The sequence below is a fragment of the Epinephelus lanceolatus genome, chromosome 11 (genome assembly GCF_041903045.1).
Source record: "Epinephelus lanceolatus isolate andai-2023 chromosome 11, ASM4190304v1, whole genome shotgun sequence".
Lineage (NCBI taxonomy): Eukaryota > Metazoa > Chordata > Actinopteri > Perciformes > Serranidae > Epinephelus > Epinephelus lanceolatus.
The window spans coordinates 35,842,264-35,866,083 of NC_135744.1; the positions used below are offsets into that span (position 1 = coordinate 35,842,264).

General features: G+C 41.1%; 1 protein-coding gene across 4 annotated transcripts in view; it reads left to right on the forward strand.

The window, feature by feature from the left end:
- sh3pxd2b (SH3 and PX domains 2B) overlaps positions 1-23,820 on the forward strand; it is a 52,421-nt gene that overhangs the window by 23,588 nt on the left and 5,013 nt on the right. The window contains exons 4-11 of one of the 4 annotated variants that reach the window (XM_033643410.2): positions 3,374-3,450; positions 11,312-11,403; positions 16,487-16,512; positions 16,926-16,961; positions 18,901-19,032; positions 21,105-21,206; positions 22,668-22,751; positions 23,631-23,748. In XM_033643410.2, the coding sequence (XP_033499301.1) occupies positions 3,374-3,450; positions 11,312-11,403; positions 16,487-16,512; positions 16,926-16,961; positions 18,901-19,032; positions 21,105-21,206; positions 22,668-22,751; positions 23,631-23,748 (667 nt within the window). The remainder of the gene's footprint in view (positions 1-3,373; positions 3,451-11,311; positions 11,404-16,486; positions 16,513-16,925; positions 16,962-18,900; positions 19,033-21,104; positions 21,207-22,667; positions 22,752-23,630; positions 23,749-23,820) is intronic. The other 3 variants (XM_033643427.2, XM_033643418.2, XM_033643435.2) reach the window with 3 other exon arrangements.

Consider the following 23,820-nt stretch of genomic DNA (forward strand, 5'->3'; position numbering starts at 1 on the left):
TGAAAAGCGAAGTCCCAAACAAAGCCCACTTATCATTGTCCAAAGAATTTTTTAATGTTTCCTGGATTTACAAGGTCAGAGTCGGTCAGACTTGATCCCCACCCCCAAGTCTCAAGTCAAGTCTTCAGGGAGTCAATTATCAGAGCAGTCCAGTCCTAGACAATACAAGTCCTAATTTTTGTGACTTAAATCTGACCAGAGTCCATGAATGAAGTCCAAGGCTTTGGTGTTATGTAAAGGTTTTAGCTTCTCAAAATCCCTCTGACGAGCCTAAATAGGGTGAAAAACAGGAAGAATTCATGTGTGGTGAGTCCAGTGATTAAGAGGTGAGTGGTGAGAACAGCTTTCTGTGTGTGAGGTGTGTTTCAAAGACCCTCTCTGTGTTTCCACCTCTGTCTGTCTCTCCTCTCCATCTAACTCCCTCACTCTCCCCAGGAAACAAAAGTTGTTTGATACCCTTGGTCACTGCTGGCTCTGAGATTTGCCATAAAGTCTGCCCTGCCTCAGCCGTGGCTCCAAGGCAGCAGCTTTCCTTCCCTTCCCTCCTCCCTCCCCCAACAGGCCCTTTTCTCGGCTGCACCCATGAGCTGCCCTGCATACAGAGTGGGCAGTGTTGAGTCAGTGCTTCTCTCCTGACCCCTGAGAGCTTTGGAAAACCGTCAAGAAAGCTTTCTCTTTGAGGAGTGACGAAGGGAGGAAAGGAAGAAAGAGACAGAGGGAGAGAGAGGACGGGAGGTACTGTAGGCGTCGCAGGGTTGACTTTCAAATCTCTTTAGTTTTCATGAGCTGTCCAGACAGTGTGTCCTTTTGGTGGCTCTGGCAAGATGTTGCCAACTCCTTAGAGATTTGGACTGCCGTCTCTCATTCCTCTTCCAGTTAATCTCCTTTTTAATACTCTCCCTCAAGTATACTATACTTCACTCCAGCACAAATGTGGTTAGAAATTAGTCTGGTCAGACCATGCATTTTGCCAACAGTAAAGGTCTTTGGTAACTTAAATCAAAAGTTTTTATCATGTTGTGAGCAGTCCATCCAATGATTGTCAATAATAATACACACAAAAAATTCAGCCTGCTGATGGTGCGAGATTAAAGGCAGGCGATCACTAAATTCATTGTGAGAAATTGTCTGGGAACCAAAAATGTCTTTACCGAATCTTGTACCAATCCATCAAGTAGATGTTGGGATATTTCATTGTTTAAATGGGACCTTTGACCACAGTCTTCAGGATTCATCCCCTGGAGGCCTTGAATATCTGTACCAAATTTCATGGCAATCCATCCAACAGATGTCAACACTGCTGCAATCATTGTTGATTAAACTGTTGATTCTTTTTTCAATTGATTGATTACTCGTTTGGTCTATAAAAAGTGAGAAAACTGTGAAAAAATGTTGTTGATTGGTGTTTCCCAGAGCCCAAGATAACGTGCTCAAATGTCTTGTTTTGTCAACGATGCATTGATTTTAGGCATACTGTCATGGAGGAGTAAATAAACCAGAAAATAATCACATTTTAGAGGCTGGAATCAGAGAATTATGTTGGGTCGTCCACCAATCAGAAGATCTGTGGTTCTATCCCCGGCTCCTCCAGTCTGCATGTTGGAGTATCCTTGGGCAAGATACTGAGCCCCAAAATGCTCCTGATGGCTTTTCCATCGGTGTGTGAGTAGCAGGTGGCACCATGTATGGTAGCCTCAGCCATCAGTGTGTGGCTGTATGTGAATGGGTGAATGTGACATGTAATGTAAAAGCGCTTTTAGTGGTCTGAAGACTAGAAAAGCTCTATACAAGTGTAGTCCATTTACCAATTACTAGTCAACACATTCCACTTTAATTCAAAGTTATCAACCTGATGGTGGCACAAGATCAAGGTCACAGTGAAGGGATCATAAGTTGGTAGGATTCATCCTCTGGGGACCTTGAATATCTGTGCAACATCCATCAAATGGTTGTTGAGATAATTACTCTAGCGTGGCCAATGAAAATACAAGTTCCAAAACAAAAGCCACAAGGACAGGAGCAACAGGAACATCCATTGTTTTGAAGATTGGACTTTTGACTCACAAAATTGACCTGCGTATTTATAGCAGGTTTCTTAACCCTGACGTCTTTCAAGGTCTGTCTGTTTGATACTATTGTAGGCTCCATTCTTAACACATCATCATGGAGTGTATAAGTATGATTTCCTGTGGGTTTGCCTTTGTATCGGAGTCAGCTCGTACATTGCAGTCAGAGCTGAGATGGTTGCGTAGAGTGCAGAGGTTGGGGTCTTTTGACGTTTGGTGTTGGTGGTTGTGGTTATTGTGTGAAATGTGTGAGATCTGAGGTCTTCTGAAGGAAGTCGCCACACATCCATCCACTCAGCAGTCTACACCTCTACACATTTAGTCCTTTATTCACAAGCAGTCAATCAATGGTACAAATATTCATAATCACTGTGATGATCACAAGCGGCCTCTGTGTGCCCGTATTTACTTCTTCGTCAATGTCGTCATTCACACAAACTGAGCTGTATGGGTCAAGGAAATAGAAAGGCATTTTTAGTAGCATGGGTGGAACTGTACAGGGGTTCACTGCCCAGCGGTGATCTCCTGTGAGATTCATGTTTCAGCAAGTCTGCTTTAAATACTCTCTAAACAAATACCATGACCCCTTGATGGAGGTGATACAGTAACTTCTCAAAACATGTCCCTTTTTGTGTTCAGGATCTTGTTACAGCCTTGACTTCCTGCCCAGTTTATATGTTTGTATTAGAGCTTTCACAGTGAATTTATTGGAGAAATTTCAGCAGCTTAAACGAGGGGAAAATGGATGCTGGCTCTGAAATTTCCTGCAAGTTAGAAGGGTGTTTTTAAGAGGCCTATTTGTAGCCATTTCTTGTTATTGTTATGGCGACCCAGCTCGTCTGTGCCTGTGGTTATTTGGGCCCAGAGATAAGAGCAGGGGAATAGCATTTAAGCTGTCATGCACACATAATTTGCTTTCCCGAAATCATTTATTCATGACTTGGAAAGGCCAGCTATTCACCTACCTCCTTACCCACCTCATTGTGCTGTCACTGTTATTGATGACACAACTGTATTGTGTCTGCATGCTAATTCTCTAACCATGTTTTGTAAAATGCCTCTGTGCCCTTATTGTCCCCCAGTGGATTCTTAACTTTTAAAAGTTGCGCCTGACAGGAGCATCATCCAAAAGCCTTCATGTTAATTGGTCATAATGTATTAATGCATGTAGCAGACAAATACATTCTATTTAAAATGATGATTAGAATACATTATATCATTTTGCCGCTGTGGAATACTGGTTGCAACAGTGGTATCTGATAGTAAGTAAGGGTTTTCTCAACTCTATTTGTCTTTCTTCATTACAGGGAAGATCCTGTTTAGGAGAAGCCATATCAGGGATGTGGCCATGAAAAGGCTAAGGCCCATCAATGAATACTGCAGGGTGAGTATACTGACCAGTACTTGAATTTTATGTCAAAATATCCTATTTATTGTAGTTAATGGAAGCTGCACTGAGGTAGAAAGCACAGTGGTCAGGGGAAAAGAGAACAAGTATCCCGCCTACATTGTGTCAACTCTGTCATGAACAGGAAAATGAAAAATAAACGTTCATGCCCTCTGTTTATAAAGTATGAGCAGCAGCAGTCACAGTTTCTTTCATCTTATTTCAGGAGAGCTTATTTATAGTTTAAAAATGTCTTAGTGTGTAATTTTGTTACTCCATTGTCCCAAATGTGTAGCCCCTAACCTTCATCAGATATTCCAATTGAAACTCATGGTTCTGTTCATTAAAGTTAAGCGCATAGCCACACTGCACGACTTGCATAACAACCAGATTTATAGGATTACATTGTTCCAAGAACAGCTGTATGAATAATGCCATTGCCCTTGCTTTGAAAATTGGCACTGTGCAGCGTGCGCCATGCTAAACTCCCTGGAGCAAGCCTCTGTGACAGCAGGCATCCACCCTGCTGAGGTGTCCTAAAAGCTCCCTAGGTGCTCTGTAGCAGACTCTGACCTCCCTGCTAAAAAAGACAAACTAAAGGAGAATATCTCTCAAGGGATCAATAGTGTATGGGCAAAAATCTGTTTCTGAGTACCGAAATGTGAATAAGATGTCCTTGTACCTCCCAGTTGTGCTGTAAGCCTTCATGATCCCTCTGGACAAGATATTTATAAATGTACTTTATATGTTTATGCTGTTAAGTTACTGTCAGTGACAGAAGAAAGACAGGATGGTCTTTTGTGGAGTACAGAAGTAGGTTGTAATGCGTTGGCGGTGTCTCTCTTATCATTTCAAACACTGCAGCTTTTTCTACCAGTTAAAACAGAGATAATGTAAAAGCTGTGCACCATCCAACCCATTACATGGCTTTTTACCAGAGTGATTAATCACTCAACCCCAAGCAAGGAAAAAAAACCCAACTGTATATTTTCAGACTTCACTGTAGCATAACTGCAACCATAAAACTGCCAATAGCTAGCAACTAATTGCTCTAATTTGAGAAATGTAACCACAGCAACCTAAATGAAAACATGGTGATTGATGTTCAGCCTCTAAGTAACAAGAAATAGTTTCTTGCCCTTTAAATTAATTCAGAGTAGCAGTTTTTAAATAGACATTTTCTAAATTTGGTTTGCCAGCTGTTTATCTGCAGTGACTAAGGAGTGGGTCTGTTTTGCAGTCAGAGGTCATTATCTCTCATGATCATCTACAGAGGAAATATCTTGACCACAACGTCCAATGATTTAGGTGTGAGATAGTTCTCTGGTATTTGGAAATACCAGGGAGGAGGAGCAGTTGTTTTATCTCATGTTGTGGTGGTAACTATCAGCAGAAAGTTGCACCAAAGGCAAAGAGCTTGCTGGTGCTGAGCTTGCTCCAGTCAGCACATCCACAGCCCATAGGTTGTGTTTTTCTTACATTTTACAGGCTTGCCTTAGGGCCTCTAAACCATACACACCTCCATCTGTCTCTCAGAGAGAGGAAATTTGAGGATGTTTTTACAAGTTAGTTCTGACTTAGCCCTTGCTCATGCCTTCTTGTATTTTCAACTGTATCATTTTAATATGGGATCACCTCTATTTGCCATAAAGATCCTTATGAAACCATCATTGTATACAGTAGTTTCTAAATTAGGTGCTGACAGGTAGGGCTTTTGTCACTTCTGAATAATAATAATAATAATTCACAAGGCCTTGTAATGAAGAGAAAAGTTTTGTTATGATCTGCATCGTCAAGGACTGAAGGGACTGGTGATTGTACAGCTCTGCTCCACCAAATGTCGTCTGGGGTTAAAGGAATGTACAGCTGGTGTAGGCAACATCTTTAAACACTTAATGTGAAAATAAGTTTGGGGGAGGAATGGGTAGAGTTGTTGGTTCGTGTCTATGGGTGTGGATGTTTATGGGAATAGCACAGAAACTTTAACACCAGTGGTGTTGCTGTAGTTAAAGTTCTTATTGTGGAAATGTCTGACAAGTTTTATAGATTGCATTTACCTGCTGAGGATTGTGTAGTTGTGGAGTTGAACGGAACTTGATTGACACTCAGAGTCTGTGAGAATGATTCAGGGTTGAGGGCTCAGTGATGGTGTTATTTTCACATCATAATTTTACTGAAGAAAAAATAAAGATGTATAAGTCAGATTTGGGAATCTGTTAATATAACAGAAGAAAGTGACCAAAGGTGTGCAGGATTTCTGATTCCTTCTCATTTTTTGGCCATAAACACCCTTCTTCACGATTTTCGGAGTGCAGTAACTTTGCCAGCGTAGTTTTTGAGGACTGAGAGAGCATTGTGTGAGGTGGAAGTGAATACAATCCTGTTGGACTCCTTTTAAAATCCAGCAGTGGAAAGTCACAACTTGCCAGCCATGAACGGCGTCTGTCAGACATAGGTGATAATGATTTTAACCAACGTTTAGCCCTATGATAGCATCACTCAAGGTTGGATCTCAGATGCAGTTGTTACAGTAACTTCTGAAGCAAATCTGAACTTGACTGAAAGCATAGAAAACAGCATATGCATCCACCCCCCAATGCACCCATGTTGACAAGGTGAAACTTCGTGTTTTTCTTGAGGAAGAGCTGAGTCAGCCTTTCTGTTGTACAGCTGAGGCTTTAAACTGACTCATATGGAATTTCCCTGGTTGTAAAGTCTTATGTTTTTATTCAAGTCAGGAAACGCAGTCGGAGAAAAGAAAGAAAGAAAGAAGAAAAACATGGAATCAGGGGTTGTTTGCATAAAGCAAGAGTAAGGCCGCTGAGCTGGGATGACTAGAAAGGTCACACAGCTTGATGAGATGCATCACATCAAAATGTATTTTGAGTAATAAAGCAATTTCAACTCAACCCTCATTCGTCAGTATTCAAATGATATAAACAAATAATGTGTTTTGTAATTAAAAGCAATACGATTTTTGCATAAATAATACATCAAAATGCCCTTTATTCTTCTTTTGAGCGCAATTGCTCCAAACATTTAATAATTCTTTAACGTATTCACAGACAGCCCTTTTTGATTTTCAAAAATGGACACATTTTCAAAGTGGATGATGCCCTTTTGAGATGTAACAAATGCAAACATGTAAAACTGTAAACCCTTGTTTGTCAAGACCGAGGATCCCCACTTTCTCTACATGTGAAAAGTTGTTGTGCACAGACACAGTCACAATGTACAGTACCTTATCAGAGTGCACAAGTAGATCTCTCATTTCATTACCTATTTTTCCATGGAGAAAGAACAGACATGCGCACACACACAGGCACACACAATTACCTTAATGCTGCCTGCTGTAAAGAACACCCATAAAGTCCATTTGCTGTAATGTACCCTCAGTCTCCCTCCCGTCTCCTCCCCGGGGAGAATTGTAATGAGTGGACGGGCCACAGGCTGACACAAGGAGAGGAATAAATCCAAGGAGAAGATAGCCAGTTCAGGCCACACTCTGACCTCAGGAACAGTGCAGCGTTCTGGGCTGCGGGACTAGAGATTGGGAGGGGTCCCCTGGAGGTCACCAGTAAAACTCTTAAATCAGCTGCTTAGTGTTGTTGCCTCAATATGTGGTTGAAGCTGCAGTAAAAAGGGAGACTCTGAGGTCATGTCGGTGCATAATAATTCAGCAGTATATTGTACTGTATGTTCTATGAGTCAACAAACATGTGAGCACACGCAGTATGACTTTGAGGCTAATGGAAAACACTAGTTATGCTTTGTCCATGGCAGTAGTCCCACTCCTTTCATTAAACTCAAGCTGTTGGCATGGACATATAGAAGAAGTATGATGAGGCAAATGTGGCACGTGGGACAAGGGCACCTTGGTCGGGTCTTTGGCTTTCATTCCATATCTGTCAGCCGTGACGTTATATCAGCATGTCAGAGAGTGCGAGAGGTAGACAGAGACTCTGCTCCCGTAAAGGACAGAACTGAAACACTTAGGAGTATTAAAATCAGAAGTACAGGCCAGCAGAGGAAGTCTGATGGATGGCATTGAGCTTCGCCTGCCAGCAAAAGGAGAAGGAGTGGCCTAGCTGCCTCGGCTGTGTGAGAGATAGTCACCACGGGGTCGTTGGCGGCAGTTATCCTGTCTTCTGGTTTGGGGTATCAAGCTGTTGAGGTGATTATCTGTTTCACTGCTGCCCTTTAGTGGTTTGGTTGAGTGAGAGTGAAAAAGTGGAAGAAGCAGACAAAACACAGGCTCAGGAGAGAACAAAAAAGAAAGGGCTAAAAACGGAGACTGTGCGATAACATGACCAGACGTGTGTGCAAGACAGAGATCACACCAATAAAGAGAAAGCTGAACGTGGCTGTTTGTCTTTCATCTCCAGCTCTCGTTGTCAGGGCTCATCTCTGTGCTGTTAGTGATCCTCCACAGAGGCATGAGATGAGGGAGGAAGGTAGGCGAGACGGATCAATGAACTGAGAACTGGAGAAGAAACATGTGGTGTGATTGAAAACACTGCAAAGAGACAACTGAAAATGGCTCCTTTTACTTTTTGCTGGTGCACTTTTATTCTGAAATCATTCAACCTTTTGCTCTTCATCTTAAAAGTGAACACCAGTGGGGAACGGTAGCAACAAATATGAGAAACAAGAAATGGTGTTAGAAACAAGGGGGTACATGTGTCCGCCCAGTTGCACAATATGTTCATCATTATTGCGGCTAATGTAAAATAGGCCACACCTATAAGAATGTGGCAATCAAACACAGAGTGGCATATTAAAAAGCATGAAAAGTTTTTCGAGGTCATCGAAATGTTTCATGTACCAAATGTGGAGAAGATTGGATAAAAATGTATGGGAGGGGTGCTGAAACAACAATTCTTTGGGGAAAGAAAATCTAAATAGTGGAAAAATGTGTTGAGGCAGAAATGGCCCGAGGCTTTTACAGATGTGTTGCCTTGAAACCAGGAGGAGGAGGTGGAGAAGGAAGAACACAATTTTACTTAAACAAGGTAAGGAAGGGTAAAACTTTGTCCCCGAGGGGCAATTTTAGATACAGACAGTAGTCATGGGTACAGAAAAACACAGAGAAAAACACACAGAGTCCAGTATCACACTGTCAGGGGTAAATCATGGACAGTTAGTGGTCACTGCTGGTTGAGATAAACGATAGCAGACAGGACAAAGGACGATCTGTAACGCTTTGTGCTGCGTATAGGGACGCAAAACATCCGCCCTGACGGAAGCAACTCAACATGGAGGGGACACTGAGAGTCAGAGACAATAGGCAGAGCCTTAGAGGTGACCCTGTCTTAAAAGTAACACCGGTGATCTTACAGCACAACTTGACCACTTTTTCCAACTTGTTCTCGTTTTTAAGGCTCAGATTACCTCAAACCAACAGACGATGTTGAGAGAAAGAACAGACTCAATAAAAGCTGAATAGAACATTTTCACGATTGTCTTATCTACATCGAAACTCCTCAGCATCCTTAAGAAGAATAGGCGTTGGTTTGCCTTCTCACAGATGCTGTCAGTGTTCACATCAAAATTCAACTTGTCATCTGAGACAGTGCCCAAATATTTGTACTGCTGCACTGCTGCCACCCACTCCCCCCCGATCACACAAGCAAGGAGCAGGAAGGCAGGGCCTCCTCCGAAAATCAATAAACATCTCATCCGTGGAGAAAAGACTGGTCACAGCAATTAACAGATTCATCCAGTACTGGGCCTTGGTCTTGTTCTCCAAGAAGAAGACTTACAATAACAGAGTCGTCAGCGTACTTAAGGACAAATCTTGATGCGTGATTGCTCTGACATTCATTTGTGTATAAAGAAAATAAAAGAGGAGAAAGAACACAACCCTGAGGGGATCCAGTAGAAGAAAAACAGGTACTGGACAGTGTCCTGTTAACCCGGACCCTCTGAGACACACAACACACACAAGGCTAAAATCCAAATTAAATTAGATAAGTCTGTGAGTTTAAACATGTGGCTGAACACCATTAAAAGCAGAAGAGAAATCAATAAAGAGCAAATGTGCATGATTCATATTTCCCTCCAAATGTCTCAGTACAAGATTTAACAAAGTAGCTGTAGCGTCCTCTACTCCCCTTGTTGCCCTCTATGCAAACTGTAAGTCCTGTACAGCATGTCCTGTACAGTATCAGAGTTCAGATTCACTCTTTGTGAGATAAGAGCAAGAAAGGGAATAGTTTTTTAAATGGTTGCATATGCTTTGAGAGTGCGAAGTGAGAGTGAAAGTCTGCTTACTAGTCAACTAGAAATACTGTTATCTGTAAACAAACAGAAAACATATGTGACATAGCACATCGTCTCCCTGTGAAGTGAAGGAAAGACAGCTGTTGACTCTTAACTTTTACTCCTGTGAGAGAAGAATGTCCCCCTGAGAGCCTGTGTCCTCATATGTGGACATCACATTTTGGGTTTGCTGCACCTTATACTTCTACTTAACTTAGACCTATTGTCCTTGCTCGTGGACATTTTTTGTGCCATCCAGTGGTAGTAAGAGCACAATACATTAATAAAAAACAAGATGGCAGCCATCTCTGCCAAGTCAGTCTGCAGCCGATTCAGACACAAAGGTGGACAAGGTCCAAAACCTGATCACATTTTATGGTTGAAAGTTGTTTAATTATGATTAATGATGTTTGTAGTTTGATATGGCGACAAATTTGACCAATATTGGCAACAGTAACAAGCTAAGACGCTGTTAATTAGGAAGGACTCGTTTGAAGACATTGGGACTTTATTATCATTTTGTTTGAGGACACTGGGACTTAATTGTCATTGACAGTGTTAAGGTTTTCATACTTACCAGGTCCTACAGATCCCAAATAGCTAGGAGACATCCAAAATGCATACCAAACAAAACTTCGGGCCTCAGAAGGTTAAACACAGGAAGTTGATAGGACAGTCTGGTATATTTGTTTGAAAAACTTATGATGAATAAACAAAAGATAAAACAAGTTGTGCCATGCCTTTTTCACGCTGTGACATTTTTATCTCTTTATATTTATATCTATATCTATATATTGTCGGGGAATTTCACAAAAGGAGTTTGTGCGTCTTTTGCGGCCACAAAACCTGCACAAATAAGACAAAAACAAACTGTTACTCTCAAAGCACATGCAAAGGCTGAAATGCACCCCTAACTGCACTGCCACGCAAATAGTGTCTCGGTGCTCATGTGCTATTTGCAGGTATTTAAATTAGGTAATGTGCATAACTTTGGTGCAAATTTGGCCCATTTCTATGTAAATTAGCCTCATTGCATAAACAGTCCTTTTCACAAAGATCAGCATTGATAGACACACCGTTACAGGAATATTATTAGCATCTTCAGAGAGTTGGTGGTAACTGAAGCGCTCTGACAGACTGGGATACCTGAGATACAGTTTCTCCCTGTCACATTTATATTCCTTGTCGGAAGTTTTAAGGAATGCCTCTGCACCTCATCGGTCAAACCTGTAGCTTGCGGTCTGAAATTTATACTTTGCCATGAGGAAAGTTGTAATCAGACTCAAAAAAAGACAAATTGCACTCAGCTGCAAAACTTATGGCCGTGTTTCCACTGTAAAGTTATTAGCGCCGTGTCTTTTGAGAATCAGACCTTGAGACAGTGGGGTTGCAAGTGATCTGCAATTCGTAGTGCCTCAATCTGTTCTTTGTGAATTCACCCCTGAGTGTAATAATTGCTCGCTCTGTGACTTTATGGAGGCCAGACACCCAGTGAACACTATATTTAACCTCCGGCTGACTTCTGTAAGAGCTCAAGTGATTGTATTTGTCACTTTATGTGATTACCTAAGTTTCCTGCCATCCTTTGTGCCTGCAGGCCCTCATTCAGCTGCCAGTCTACATCTCCCAGTGCGAGGAGGTCAGAGTGTTTTTTGAGACCAGACCTGAAGACCTCAACCCACCCAAGGAGTAAGTACCACAGATGGGCACACATACAGAAAAACACACATATTTCCTCAGCTGTGGAGACCATGAGCAGTGTATACAATGGAAAACACCCGTCATTGTTACCCTGACTGATGTCATGTCATGTCACGTCCTGCCAACATTTGCCCCCAGCCTGCCGCTAATGAGCATTCATTACATCCTGTAATGGATATGATTTCATACTGTTGCACTTCCTGTCAGATTTTGCAAGCAGAAACACATTGAATGGGTCCTTTTTTAAATGCTGAGTTAGCACTCTAGCATGTAGCTACAGCTCAGTTGAGCCACCGGGCTCCAGACAGCTGAGACTGCATGGTTACTCTGAAGGCGTGCAGACCTGCTCCGTTGTCTCTTGTAAATCTCACTCAACACATTAGCGTCATATCCAGCGCTGACAGTTACTATGTGCCAAAACTAAGACATCAGTGGGCAATGAATGCCAGCGTCCAACACACAAGCACGTGTTGACACACACATAACTTCACACACAGGCCTTGGTTACAGATGTGTTGTTATTAAGGTTAGCAGCACCTTCGGGGCAGTGGAGGTCACGGGTGGCTGGTTTCGTAGAGAGCATAATGTGGGGCTCACATTTTGACCCTGGAGATGGATTTTACACCAACTCCTGTCAACTGAGTTATTAGTTTTAACCTCTCTGTCATCACGTACTGATGCGTGGCACCGGGCGTTGAGAAGTTGCTTCAGTCGGCAGGAAATTGAGTTGATAAGTCCGGTGATATATGCCGGGAGTGCATGTAGGGCCAGCAGTAAGCTAGTGCATAAAGAGAGTGGGTTTTCACTTTGCAGGACTTGAAATCTGGATCACTGAAGTAGGAGACTATCACTGTGTCCCAGACTTGATAGTATAACACTGTACTGCTCTGATAATTTAAAGTTAACATAACTTTGAACTATTTTCAAGTTACTATAGGAACAATTAATGAACTTAATCATTACATGTTAGCACCAGCTGAGATGCTCCTGGAGCTGTTGCATCTGTATCCACTTGTGTTGTTTGCATTGTGGGACAATAGTGTCCATTAACACCGCATTCAGAATCTGGTACCTTCAGTATTAATGCTGTTGTTTCAAACATACATCATTTATTCATTTGTTGGCATTACAGCATTGTACTACATACTCAAAAGCAGGGTTAGAGGGTTACAGTAGCATCCACTGTGGACACAGTTACACATTTTTCACTCTTCAGTTATCGCAGAGTTTCTCTGGCACGACTTGGTTCAGGCAGCTGTAGTCTTGCACCTGCACAGAGCAGGTGCGTGTCTGTTTTATATACCACTTGTCCCCCACAGTCACCTTGACATTTAAACTCCATAAAACTGCTGAGACAGTGAAATTTCAAACGTTCCCCCACTTTTGGTTTCCTTTTTAATGAGTACTGTTATGCCTTTGACCCAAAACCTCAGTGTGTAGAATTGTTAAGATTATAACATCTTTCTCAATTTCTGTTTTTTGCTAGTACAAATATGGAAAAATCCCTTTGACAATAATTCCAGCCCTTCATTCACTGCGCACCTGCTGTAGGTCGGCATGTCTTCTGTCTGCAACTATGTTTCGATTCAACAGAGAGAACGCTTTATGGCTTCACATTTTATTTTGAAACATTTTCTCCTGTGAAGTTTGGCGAATTACATCATGTAATGTAATTACTATTATTACATAGTTTGGAAAGCAGCTTAATATGTCTAATCATATTCTTGGCATTAAGCTAATGTCGATCAGGAGTGACTTACACTCAGCGAGCAGCTGGGGGTTCTTGCTCAAGGACAATTAACAGGACACATTGCTGTTATGAGGATTGAATGTGAGACGGGTGCTTGCACCAGCCTCTCATGTTGTCATCTATAATGTGGATAGATTTAATGTCACTTTGAAGTGGGCTGTCTGTAGCAGTCAGGTGGTTTACTGAGGTTGCTGTGTTGCTCATGCCTGTATGTTATTAAAATTGTGTGAATGTGTCGCTCAAAGGAAATGCATCTCTGATCTCAACATTTTTATTAGTGAGACAGCCATAACCCTGTGTTACTCTCCTATAAAAAGAACTGTCTTATCTGTGTGTGATCAGTATGAAAGTACTTCCTACCATAGGCGGATTATGAGTCAATAGGGCCCTGGGCACAGATATGGAAAAGCCCCCACCACCTCTCCTACAGAGTGGCAGGACACAGACTTTGTGGTGGTTTTGCCTCTTTTGTTGTTGTTGTTTTGCATCTCTTTGTAGTTGCTATGTATTTTTTTGTGGTGTTGTGTGTCTCTGGGGTAAGGTTATGCCTTTGTTTGGTTACTCTGCCCTGTTTGTAGGTATTTTATGTCTGGTTGTGGTTCCTTTGCATGTCTTTGTGGTCATTTTGATTCTCTTCCGATAATGAAAATTGGTTGCACATTATCATACAGTAAATCTAAAGCAAGTTTTTAAAACAGTACAAATTTACTTCGACTCAGTCAGCAATTAGCAAAGCTGCGTATTCATGACTGCGTCAGAAGTGGTATTCCAATTATATGAAACACAATAATCTAACACAGAGGCCTTTTTGCAGATAGGAATGGAATTTGTACTTAAAGAATGTGATGGAGTTGTCTTACGTCATGGTTTGTACTATAGTAAATGATGTGATTTCTTTTTCCACCCCTGATATTATGAAACATTGCAAAGACAGTATTATTTGCACATCCAGTCAGTGCACACAGCCAAGAAGAGCTGATGTTTGTGACCTCTTTTTCGAGGAAAACTTTTCCCTCTCTAGTAGCTGTCTACCAGATGCATGATATAAATCAGATGAGGTTACCAAGGACACTTACCTCTTTCCTCCCCCCTACGAAACCCCAAGCATGTGTTGGAAGAGGCAGGGAAGAGGGCGAGCGTTTGCTCAGGGTGGATGAAGATTGTAAAGACCTTGGTTTGTCTTTATTGAAATTAGATCACTTCTCTCTGCTAGTGCAGCCTGTTGTTTGGCCGACTGACAGCAGGGTTGGTGTACAGACACAGCAGCCACTGTGGGGAAAGATTTATCATGGCCTATAAATCTGCTGCACAGAGAGGGACATCTTAGACTTTCTCCTTAAGAGCAGCAAAGTAAGAGGAGAGGGAAAGGAGTACTTACATGTATAGAGGAAGCAGAGACGCAGATAAGATGGGTGAGAAGGGAAGGAGTGTGTGGAAAAGAGGAAGTGTTGCAACAAGGACGGGGCAAGGAAAGGAAGAGGGAAAGCAGGGGAGATCTTAGGGGAAGAAAGTAGAATTAGATGGTGGATGAAGATGGAATAAGAGCTGGATGGAAAGAATGAAGAGGAGGTCATATACGACGAGGGCAGAAGAAGATGAAGGGATGGTAGATGGTGAAGCAAGGAGGGGTAGGGATAGAGGGAGAGGGATTATGAGAGGATGGATTTCATTTAACATTCAAATCAATATTGTATAAATCCTCTGTCGTACAAACCTGTTTAAGGTTTGGCTCCAGGTGTAGAAACTTAATAGCTTTTATTTTAATGGCTCTGCAAGAATCAGAGCCCAGAGTGACTATATCAAAATAATCTCCTGAGGTAGAAGGTTTAAAATATGTCACATCACCTCTTTTCTGTAACAGCAAACCTGTGGAGTCTTTTCTCACTTTCTTTCCTTCGTCATGTGGCTGCCATATGACTCAGCCATAGCTGCCTGATGTGTGCTGCCATGGAAGTTGAAATTGAAGTTGGCCCCACAGAGTACTGCGGAAATGTATAAGTGGGATGATTGATTTGATTTGATACTCTAAGCTAGTTACAGTAAAATAATCTTATTAGGCCAGTGATCCAGGTCAGTATCTCTGTCTGGTGCATTATGTGACCCTGGTTTCACCTCAGATCAAAACGAGCAGACAAACATATGCATACTGTACACACACACATCCCTGCTCTATAATAATCCAGATCATTGGTGCTGCTTTGGCTGGTCTGACTTGGGGTTTCTTTTTATAGAACATTAATGGGCACGCTTACGGGTATAGATTTATTGAGACTTAAGCCTCTGCAATTAACAGCTCTGCCGATCGAACAATGCATTTTATGTGGCTGAGAGCATTCATGTTGATGCAGGGAACGAACAAGCAGTAGTTGCCAAGGAAAATGATCAAGGGGGATGAAGGACTGAGTTAAGTAGACGTGGAAGATGCGAGATGGAAAAAGGAAGGCGGTGGAAGACCATTAAGTAAGAGAGTAATATTTAGATAACAAAGAGGGAGAAACAGACAGAGTGTGAGGGAGAAATACTAAGCATTAGCCACCATTGACTTTTTCGGGGCATCTGGACATTGAATCAGCTCCTGACTGCCGCTGCAGAGTGATGGTCTATTTATCTGGCTAATGTCTAAACCAGACACAGCAGATGCTGTATTGAATTTAACATCAGACTAAATTTCAAAGATCAGCTATCTAGAGGCTCTTTATTCACATCGACCTGCATCACAGAGAAACAGAGACGAATCCTTTTCTCATGTGTCTGAAGCGCATTAATAGATCTAACAGGTTACAATGATGTTAGCAATTACTGTTAATTATTTGCGGGTGTAATCAGTGTGGGTGTTGTGTGGTGGCACCGTGACAAATTCAACAATCAAATGAAACAATTTGAAGAGTGAGCAAATGATATGAATTAAGACTTGATTTAAAAAGCATCATTAGTGCCAGTTTGCCATGCAAAGTTAATAACTGAAACATCAGTTCAGTTCAGTTCATCACTTCAGTACTGGTAACAACAGTGGTGATATGATGAGGTTAATGTACAACTAAACATACTGAAACACCAGAATAATCCTGTCCTTTCTTTATAAGGCTCATTCCTGCATAGTATGGATTAAAAGACAAGCAATCGCTGAATGTAATGAGGTTTTTTTTCAATAATGCGGGCGGCTGTGAATCTTTTTTCAAGTTGGAAGACATCAGTGACATGATGGGAATTAATTTAATAAATACTGGTAGCAGTGTTTGCAGGCCAGGAATATCTCCTCATCTCTGTAAACTGATCTGGTATTTCATGGTGGTAATGGAATCATTTCCCTTTCTTTAACAGGGAACCCATCGGAAAGAAGAAATCAGGTAAGACACAGCTTTAGTTGTGTATTTGAAGTGTAAATGGAGTTAGGTGGCCTTGGTTATGGTGTGTTAGTTTGTCTTTGGAAAAAAAATAGTTTTAAGTTCAACTGTTTTTTTCTGGAATCCACTTCAGTTCATCCATAGTATATAATGTGACATTATCTCCATCTAGTGGTCACAGGCTGTTATACAGGTTAAAAAAAAAAGGATTCTCCTTTGCCAAAATGTTCTTGTTTCATGAACATATTCTGTCTAGACTCAAATGTTTTCCTGGAGTTAACTATTACAGAAACCACCTCTGCCATTGTCTCACTGTTTCTGTTTCTCTCTTTCCTCTACATTCATCTAATATTCTTAAGTTGCATCCATGTCAGTTTTTTTCAGTTTTCTTCTCCATTCATTTTCCTTTCCATTAGGGATTGTGGAGAGAGCGACTACTTTCCTAAAGCGAGGTAGTAAACACTTGGTCGTGCTGTGTGTGTGACCCAGCAGGTTGCTAGTGGCCTGTCCCCCCCCCTCTCCTCCCCTGGCCTGGGCAGGTGGGATGTGGCTCTGTTGCAGGCTTGGGGCTGGCATTGGTTCCCTAAAGGAAGCACACAAAGTAGTGTGGGATCTTTAGACCTTGTGTGGCTCATTTCTCAGGGTGTTTTAAGTGTGGTGTTCTGTTACAGAGTAGGAAAGACTGAAGATAATGAAGGATTTACTGTATGCGGATAGGTTTCATTGCAGAGTCTTAGAGAGTTGATACTAAAGAGTATTTTGTTTGTGTATATTTGTGTGAGTAACAATAAGAGAAAAGGCTTAAAGTTCATTTAAACTAGTTATTTAAAAGTTAACCTTAGTTACTTGGTTTTAGTTTGCCCTGGAAAGCTTGCCTACTGATCTGCTATTGAGCTAATTTTTATCTAATTTGTTAATTCTATGTCCTTTTAAGTTAAACTCAGTCTGATATTAGTTTCAGTTCTGCTTTTGAGAAATGATTGCCATATTAATACTCACATTAGGGCTGGGCAATACAGAGAAAATCGGATACTGCAATATTTTTGACCAGTGTCGTGGACCAAGCAGAAAAGAAAGCACAAAAACACAGGTTTAATGTTAAGAAAAGTGGGTTTATTTTCCCAAAAATAAATTTTACAAAGCAAATGACTAAAGATAATAAAATTAGAGTTATAGGGCCCTAAAAGAGGTCAACTAAACATAACTCCACTGAAAAATAGGGCCAACAAAGCTAGATGTTAACTCAACAAACAGACCTGACAGAATGAGACAATGGGGTAATGTATATAGTGGCTGATCAGACCAACTTAAACAGTAAGGGGAGAATTTACACAAACAATAATTAAGACTAACATAAAAAAAAAACTCCTAATAACCCCCATGATGTCACAGCTCTTGGTGCAGTACTCGGGATGACCTTCTGCATACGAGCAGGTTCCGCCCTCAGCCCCATCTTTTGCCCAGCTCCAAACAGGAAGTGACTTCAGGCAGCTGAAAGACAAAGAGAGATGAATTGATAACTTACAAACGCAAATAGCAAAATGACAAAACAGTGTAAATTAATTGAGCGCACTTTTATAGGGAAAACAGAAAATGCTAATAGATTTTGAAATTAAATAAACTAATCCATCAGGGTTTGTTGTAGACACATTATTAAAGAACATAAGTCAACAGAAAGAGCCAGAGTCTGTGTTGCTGGTTGTATCGTTTCTCAGGCTTCCTTGGTGCTAACATTGGTGGCGGGTCTCAGGGGTGCTGGTTTGTTTCTGTGTGGAAATTACAGCCATGTTGATGATTGACTAAACCCTTTACACTAAATCCACTACCTTTCACTGCCATTCTCCAAATCTCCCATCATTCCTCTGTAAGTTTCCCTCACGCCATCTCTCCAATCACATCCGCTACCTCCTCTGCTACATGTCTGGGTGAATCTCAATGCTGTAGATAAGCCTCCTCTCACTTAAACTTTTTACTCAAAAGCTTCTGTACAAATTTTGACCTTGGAATTATTCTTGGCATTACGTTAAAAATGAGTTGTTCGCCTATCACAGGCATTTTGACTGATTTATCAAGAGCTTTTCAGTGAGGTTTCTTGAAGTGTGTATAAAATCTGACATTTCAAAAGGTCATTTTCCCTTCAGCCAGGGAGATGCAAGAAATTTTAAAGGTCAATATCTCAAAGAGACACAGATGAATCTTGTGATTTTAAGCTCATTTAACATCACATTAACAAATATTAACAAAGATCCTCACTGAAATGCAGAGGGTAATGAGTGGAGGCTTTTTTTTTTTTTTTACATTATTGAGATTTCATCCTCAGCCTATCAAAGGAGTAGAAAGGGGAATTAAAGAGCCATATGAGTCTTGTTCTGATTCGTTCCCCTTTAACAGGTGATGCCACCTCAGCAGACCCTCTCCTCCTCGACCAGTATGTGGCAGTAACAGACTATGAGAAGCAGGAGAGCTCTGAGGTCAGCCTACATGTGGGGCAGGTGGTGGAGGTTATAGAGAAAAATGAGTCTGGTAAGTTCTACACAGCATCCAATAAATGTTTGGGTTTTTTTTTGTTACAAACAGTTTTATTATTATTTATTTATTTTTATTTTTTTAGATATAACACACATTCAAACAGTAATCAAAAAGGGGATGGTGGGAGGATGCAAGGGTGACATACATCGGATCTCATACATCCATTTTGTATTTAAACTAGGGGTTACTATTTTGAAAGTGTAAAGAAGAATGTCTCTTAGTAGACAGGCAACCCATTGTCCATAGGCGCTTGACAGATACTCCAACATCACTGTCCATGATATCACTTATAACTAGAGTGTTTTAACAGCTGGAAGGTCCCACAGTAAGTGAAATAAAGAACCTCGGTTGCCACAATTATGCCAGCATAAATCTTTTTGTCATCCATCTTGAATAATCTATCAGGAGTAATATATGCTCTGCACAGAATCTTATATTGTATAATCCTAAATCTCACACATTTAGAGGATCTCAAAGCTGACTTCCAAATTATGTTCCACCAGGAAGCAGTCAGAGATGTGTTAGGATCATGCTTCCAAGCCAGCCGGACAGAAAAATATGCATCATGGGCAGCTATGGACATTATGTTATAGATTTCTGAGACCTCACCTACTCCCAGAGTTGCCTTCTTTGGAAGCTTATCCCACTCTGGACATGAGGCAGCCGCTCCCTCTTCACATTTCTTAGGGGGACGTTTCTCACCAGGTAATAGCTCAGTCCATAGGGACTTGGGTTGGGAACCGGAGGGTCGCCGGCTGGACCAAATGCGGAGCGTGGACTGGTGGCTGGAGAGGTGCCAGTTCACCTCCTGGGCACTGCCGGGGTGCCCTTGAGCAAGGCACTGAACCCCCCAACTGCTCGGGGCGCCTGACCAAGGCAGCCCCCTCACTCTGACATCTCTGCACTTTGTGCATGTATAGGTCCTGTTTGTGCATGTTTGTGTATTTCGGACCTGTGTGTTAATGACAACGGAGTGAAAAAATTGAATTTCCCCTCAGGGGGATTAATAAAGTATATAAAATTAAAAATAAATTAAATTATTTAAAATAGAAGATAATTGAGCATATGTTAAGAAATGAGAGTCCAAGAGGCCAAACTGAATTTTAAGTTTTTGAAATGGAAGCATTTTTCTACTAAATATCTGTCCAACTGTAGTAATGCCAAGTCCCTGCCATAAATACTACTAAAGGTGTTTCCACTGGCCGAAAAAATGGGGTTACACCAGAGGTGTCAGGATGGAAGAGAGAGCTTTCAATGCTAAGTCTCTTGTGCAGCTACATGAAAACCTAATACTAACACTATCTAGCAGGGGTGGTGGTTTTGGAGAGCACCACAATGATACCAAGGATGTGTTCTTATTTACAGATATGATAGTTTTCTCCAACCACTGCCAGCTGCCCAGCCTCAGATTTTTAGGCCCGAGTCAATAGATATTTTGCATTGTATGAAAGATAACACTGAAATATATCTGGGACAAGCGTCCAGTATACTTTGAATTGTTTTCTAAAGTTCAGACTGTGCAAGGGTTGCTGGTTTGCTTGTTGTATAGTGGAAACATCAGCCTCAGTTGACAGCTGTGATGTCTTTGACGAAGATGCTAAATTAGATGGTGTGGGAATCGTAATGTTCCTCAAATTAATACATGAAAAACACAAGTTCCACACTTCCATCATGTCTCACACAGGGTCAGCCGCTGTTTGAGATTTGACTGGCACTTTTTTAATTGCGTCTTCTTGTTGCGCCCTCTTCTTCTGCAATGGTTTAATAACACCAGACCAGAGACCAGACTACAAATGATGAATCTTGATGTGCCCAGCTCCTGATATGTGCATTACAGCAGTGGATGGAAACGTGCAATTATTCACAATTTCTTTTGTTGACTTTCTGCAAAGTCTGTTAAAATTAAACCGACATTTGTACGGAAACTTGACTTGTATGTAACAAGTATTTGGAAGATAAACCTGAAAGAATACAAATATCCATCATGCATTTCAACAATGAATTACTGCAAATCTTTAACTTGAATAGAATTTTCTCTTGATATTGTTTATATTCTTTTCATTTAGGGTGGTGGTTTGTCAGCTCAGATGATGCCCAGGGCTGGGTTCCTGCCACCTGCCTTGAAGCACAGGATGACCCCGATGACTTCTCTTTTCCAGGGGAAGAAGGTACACATAACTTTCCACCTAGCTGCTATTATTTCAGATATGATTCCCTAATGGAAAAGTTTAGGATTTAAAGTGCCCATCAAGCATTTACTCAAACCTCATTTACTCTCAAACCCAACTGTGTGTGTACGTTTTCTTAACCTTTGAATAATAAGAGCACGTAGAAGTAAAACAGAACTTTTATGCAATTTTGACAAAAAATTCTTGTGCGTTGGTGTGACAATGCTAGTGTATAGGCAATGCGTGCGAGTGTTTTGATGCACATTATATCCTGCAGATGTTTGTTGCCCTCAAGAACAGAAATATGAATGATATATGTTACATGTATAAAATATATGTTAAATGACACAGGGAGGGAAAAACATCTGTGACGTGAATTGGGGTGAGAATAAAAAGAAAAACTCAATGTAGATGTTCAAAGAATGATGCTGGTAATATACTGTAATGATACAGTGCAGCACATGGTAGGAGCATTACTAAGTAAGGAACAGTACCCAGCCAATATGCAAATTACAGACCATAATTCAAGTTTTGGCCAGCCTGAGAAATACATGGTTTAAAAGTGCACACTGAGCAGGCTGCCCTGTCCTTGTTGGGCAGGTCATTCCTCAGAGACCTGGAATTACAGATGCATTGACATTATCATAGACATAGAAATATAGTACAAAAAGAGAAGAAAACTAGACTAGACCTCAGCCGAGTCTAAATGCTCTATCTCGCAATGTTAATGAGAAAAAACAACTTGTGTATGTGCCCAGTGGATGGATCTGCTCCACAATCTCACGGGTTCTCTCCTGACCCATGCTACACCCTTCCACCAACTTTCATGAAAGTCGTGCCATTAGAATTCTCATAATCGTGCTGACAAACAAACAAAACCGCTAACATAACCTCCTTGGCTAAAGGAATAATCAATCAGCAATTCAGCCAGTACATTATTAAGTATGACCAAGTTTTCCCTATGCTTGTCAGTACCAGGTCTGCAAGTCTTCCAATCATGAGAGTGATTTAATGACATAGTCCTAAGACAAAGCTCAGGGCCAACATCACCCCACAGATCATAATTAACCATGAAGTATGTGGTCTATAACCTGCTATTAAACTAACACGTTTTAGGTTAAGATATCTTTTTAAGCAGCACCAATAGTCTCCAACATACTGGTCAGGACAGCGCAGAGGGTTTGAGACAGGAAAGGGGGTAAAAAGGGAAATAAATATGCCATCCAACATGGATGGAATCTGTAACACTCTGATGAAAACAGCTAAAATGTGCACAAACCTAGAGGGATTATCTTGTCAGTAAATGGGTAAAACAGCACTGGGCCTGCCAGGTGTAGTGCTTTGATTTCGACTAGGCCCACCAATACTGAAAATGCTTTCATTTAGGATGAAAACATCCTCCAGATGGCATATGTAATGTTCACTTCCTATTTTGCCCCACTTACTGTGCTGGGATGTCAGTGCCTCGGAGATTCTGGTCACTGCCAAGGCACGTGGGTCGTCGCAGAACTTTAGGGGATCTATTCAGCACAGGCTTTGGGCAAGGTGGAGCGCACGCCTTTCTTTTCCCCCTATTCTAAATGTGTGTGTGCGTGTGTGTGTGTGTGTGTGCGCGTGTGTGTGTGTGCGCGCACACATGCATACACAAGTGTGTGCATGTTTGTTTGTTGATGTGTATGCATGAAATGTTTGTTGCATGAGACATCCAAGCATGTCAATTAAATCCTTGCATGCAAAGTGGATTGTGTATTTTTATTCCATGTGAATAAAAAGATAAATTGATTAAAAAACGATTTATCATCTTATCATCATTCATTGAAAACATTAAACACACTGTAGTATTGCATATAATACCAATAATATAGAATAATAGTAGAAATAATACTTAGAATAGTAGACATGGCTGCATTTCTAGTACAGTAACAAGTTTGTCCTGTTTGTGGTTAATATTTGTGGAGGTTGTATGTGTGTTTTGTGTGTTGCACATGTGTGTATCTTACATCTTCTCCCTCCACAAGATGCTGCTCAAGCCTTGCCTCATTTAATCAGTTGGCTAATGTAAAACTAATGCACCTCTATACCAATTATAGTCTCTCATCCTAAATTATATAAGGATTATTGTGATGGAGAAATGATTCTGAGCCTTTTCTTTGAATGGTTGCAGACATTTTTACTGTATACCTTTAACAAGTTTAAATCACTTTATAAATGCAGCACTACACTCTGACACCTTAACTGCAGTTTGAATGTTAAAGTTAAAGTTACAGGAAAGCAATTGTAATCCAAATGTGCCCCTGTGTGCTTTGTCTCCCATGCTATTATCCTACATCAGCATTTATTTGTGCTCTTTGTGAACCTATGCACAGTAATCTTCAAAGCAGACATGCTCTTATATCTAACAATGTTGTCTTTTTATGACTCCAGAGGAGAAGTATTCAGTGATTTACCCGTACTCGGCCAGGGACCAGGATGAGATCGACCTGGAGAGAGGCATGATTGTCGAGGTGATTCAGAAGAACCTGGAGGGCTGGTGGAAGATCAGGTATAAAATCAATTACCTTAACTCTGGAAAAGTAAATATTATGAAGTCTTGGGGTGCTTTCATACCTGCCCT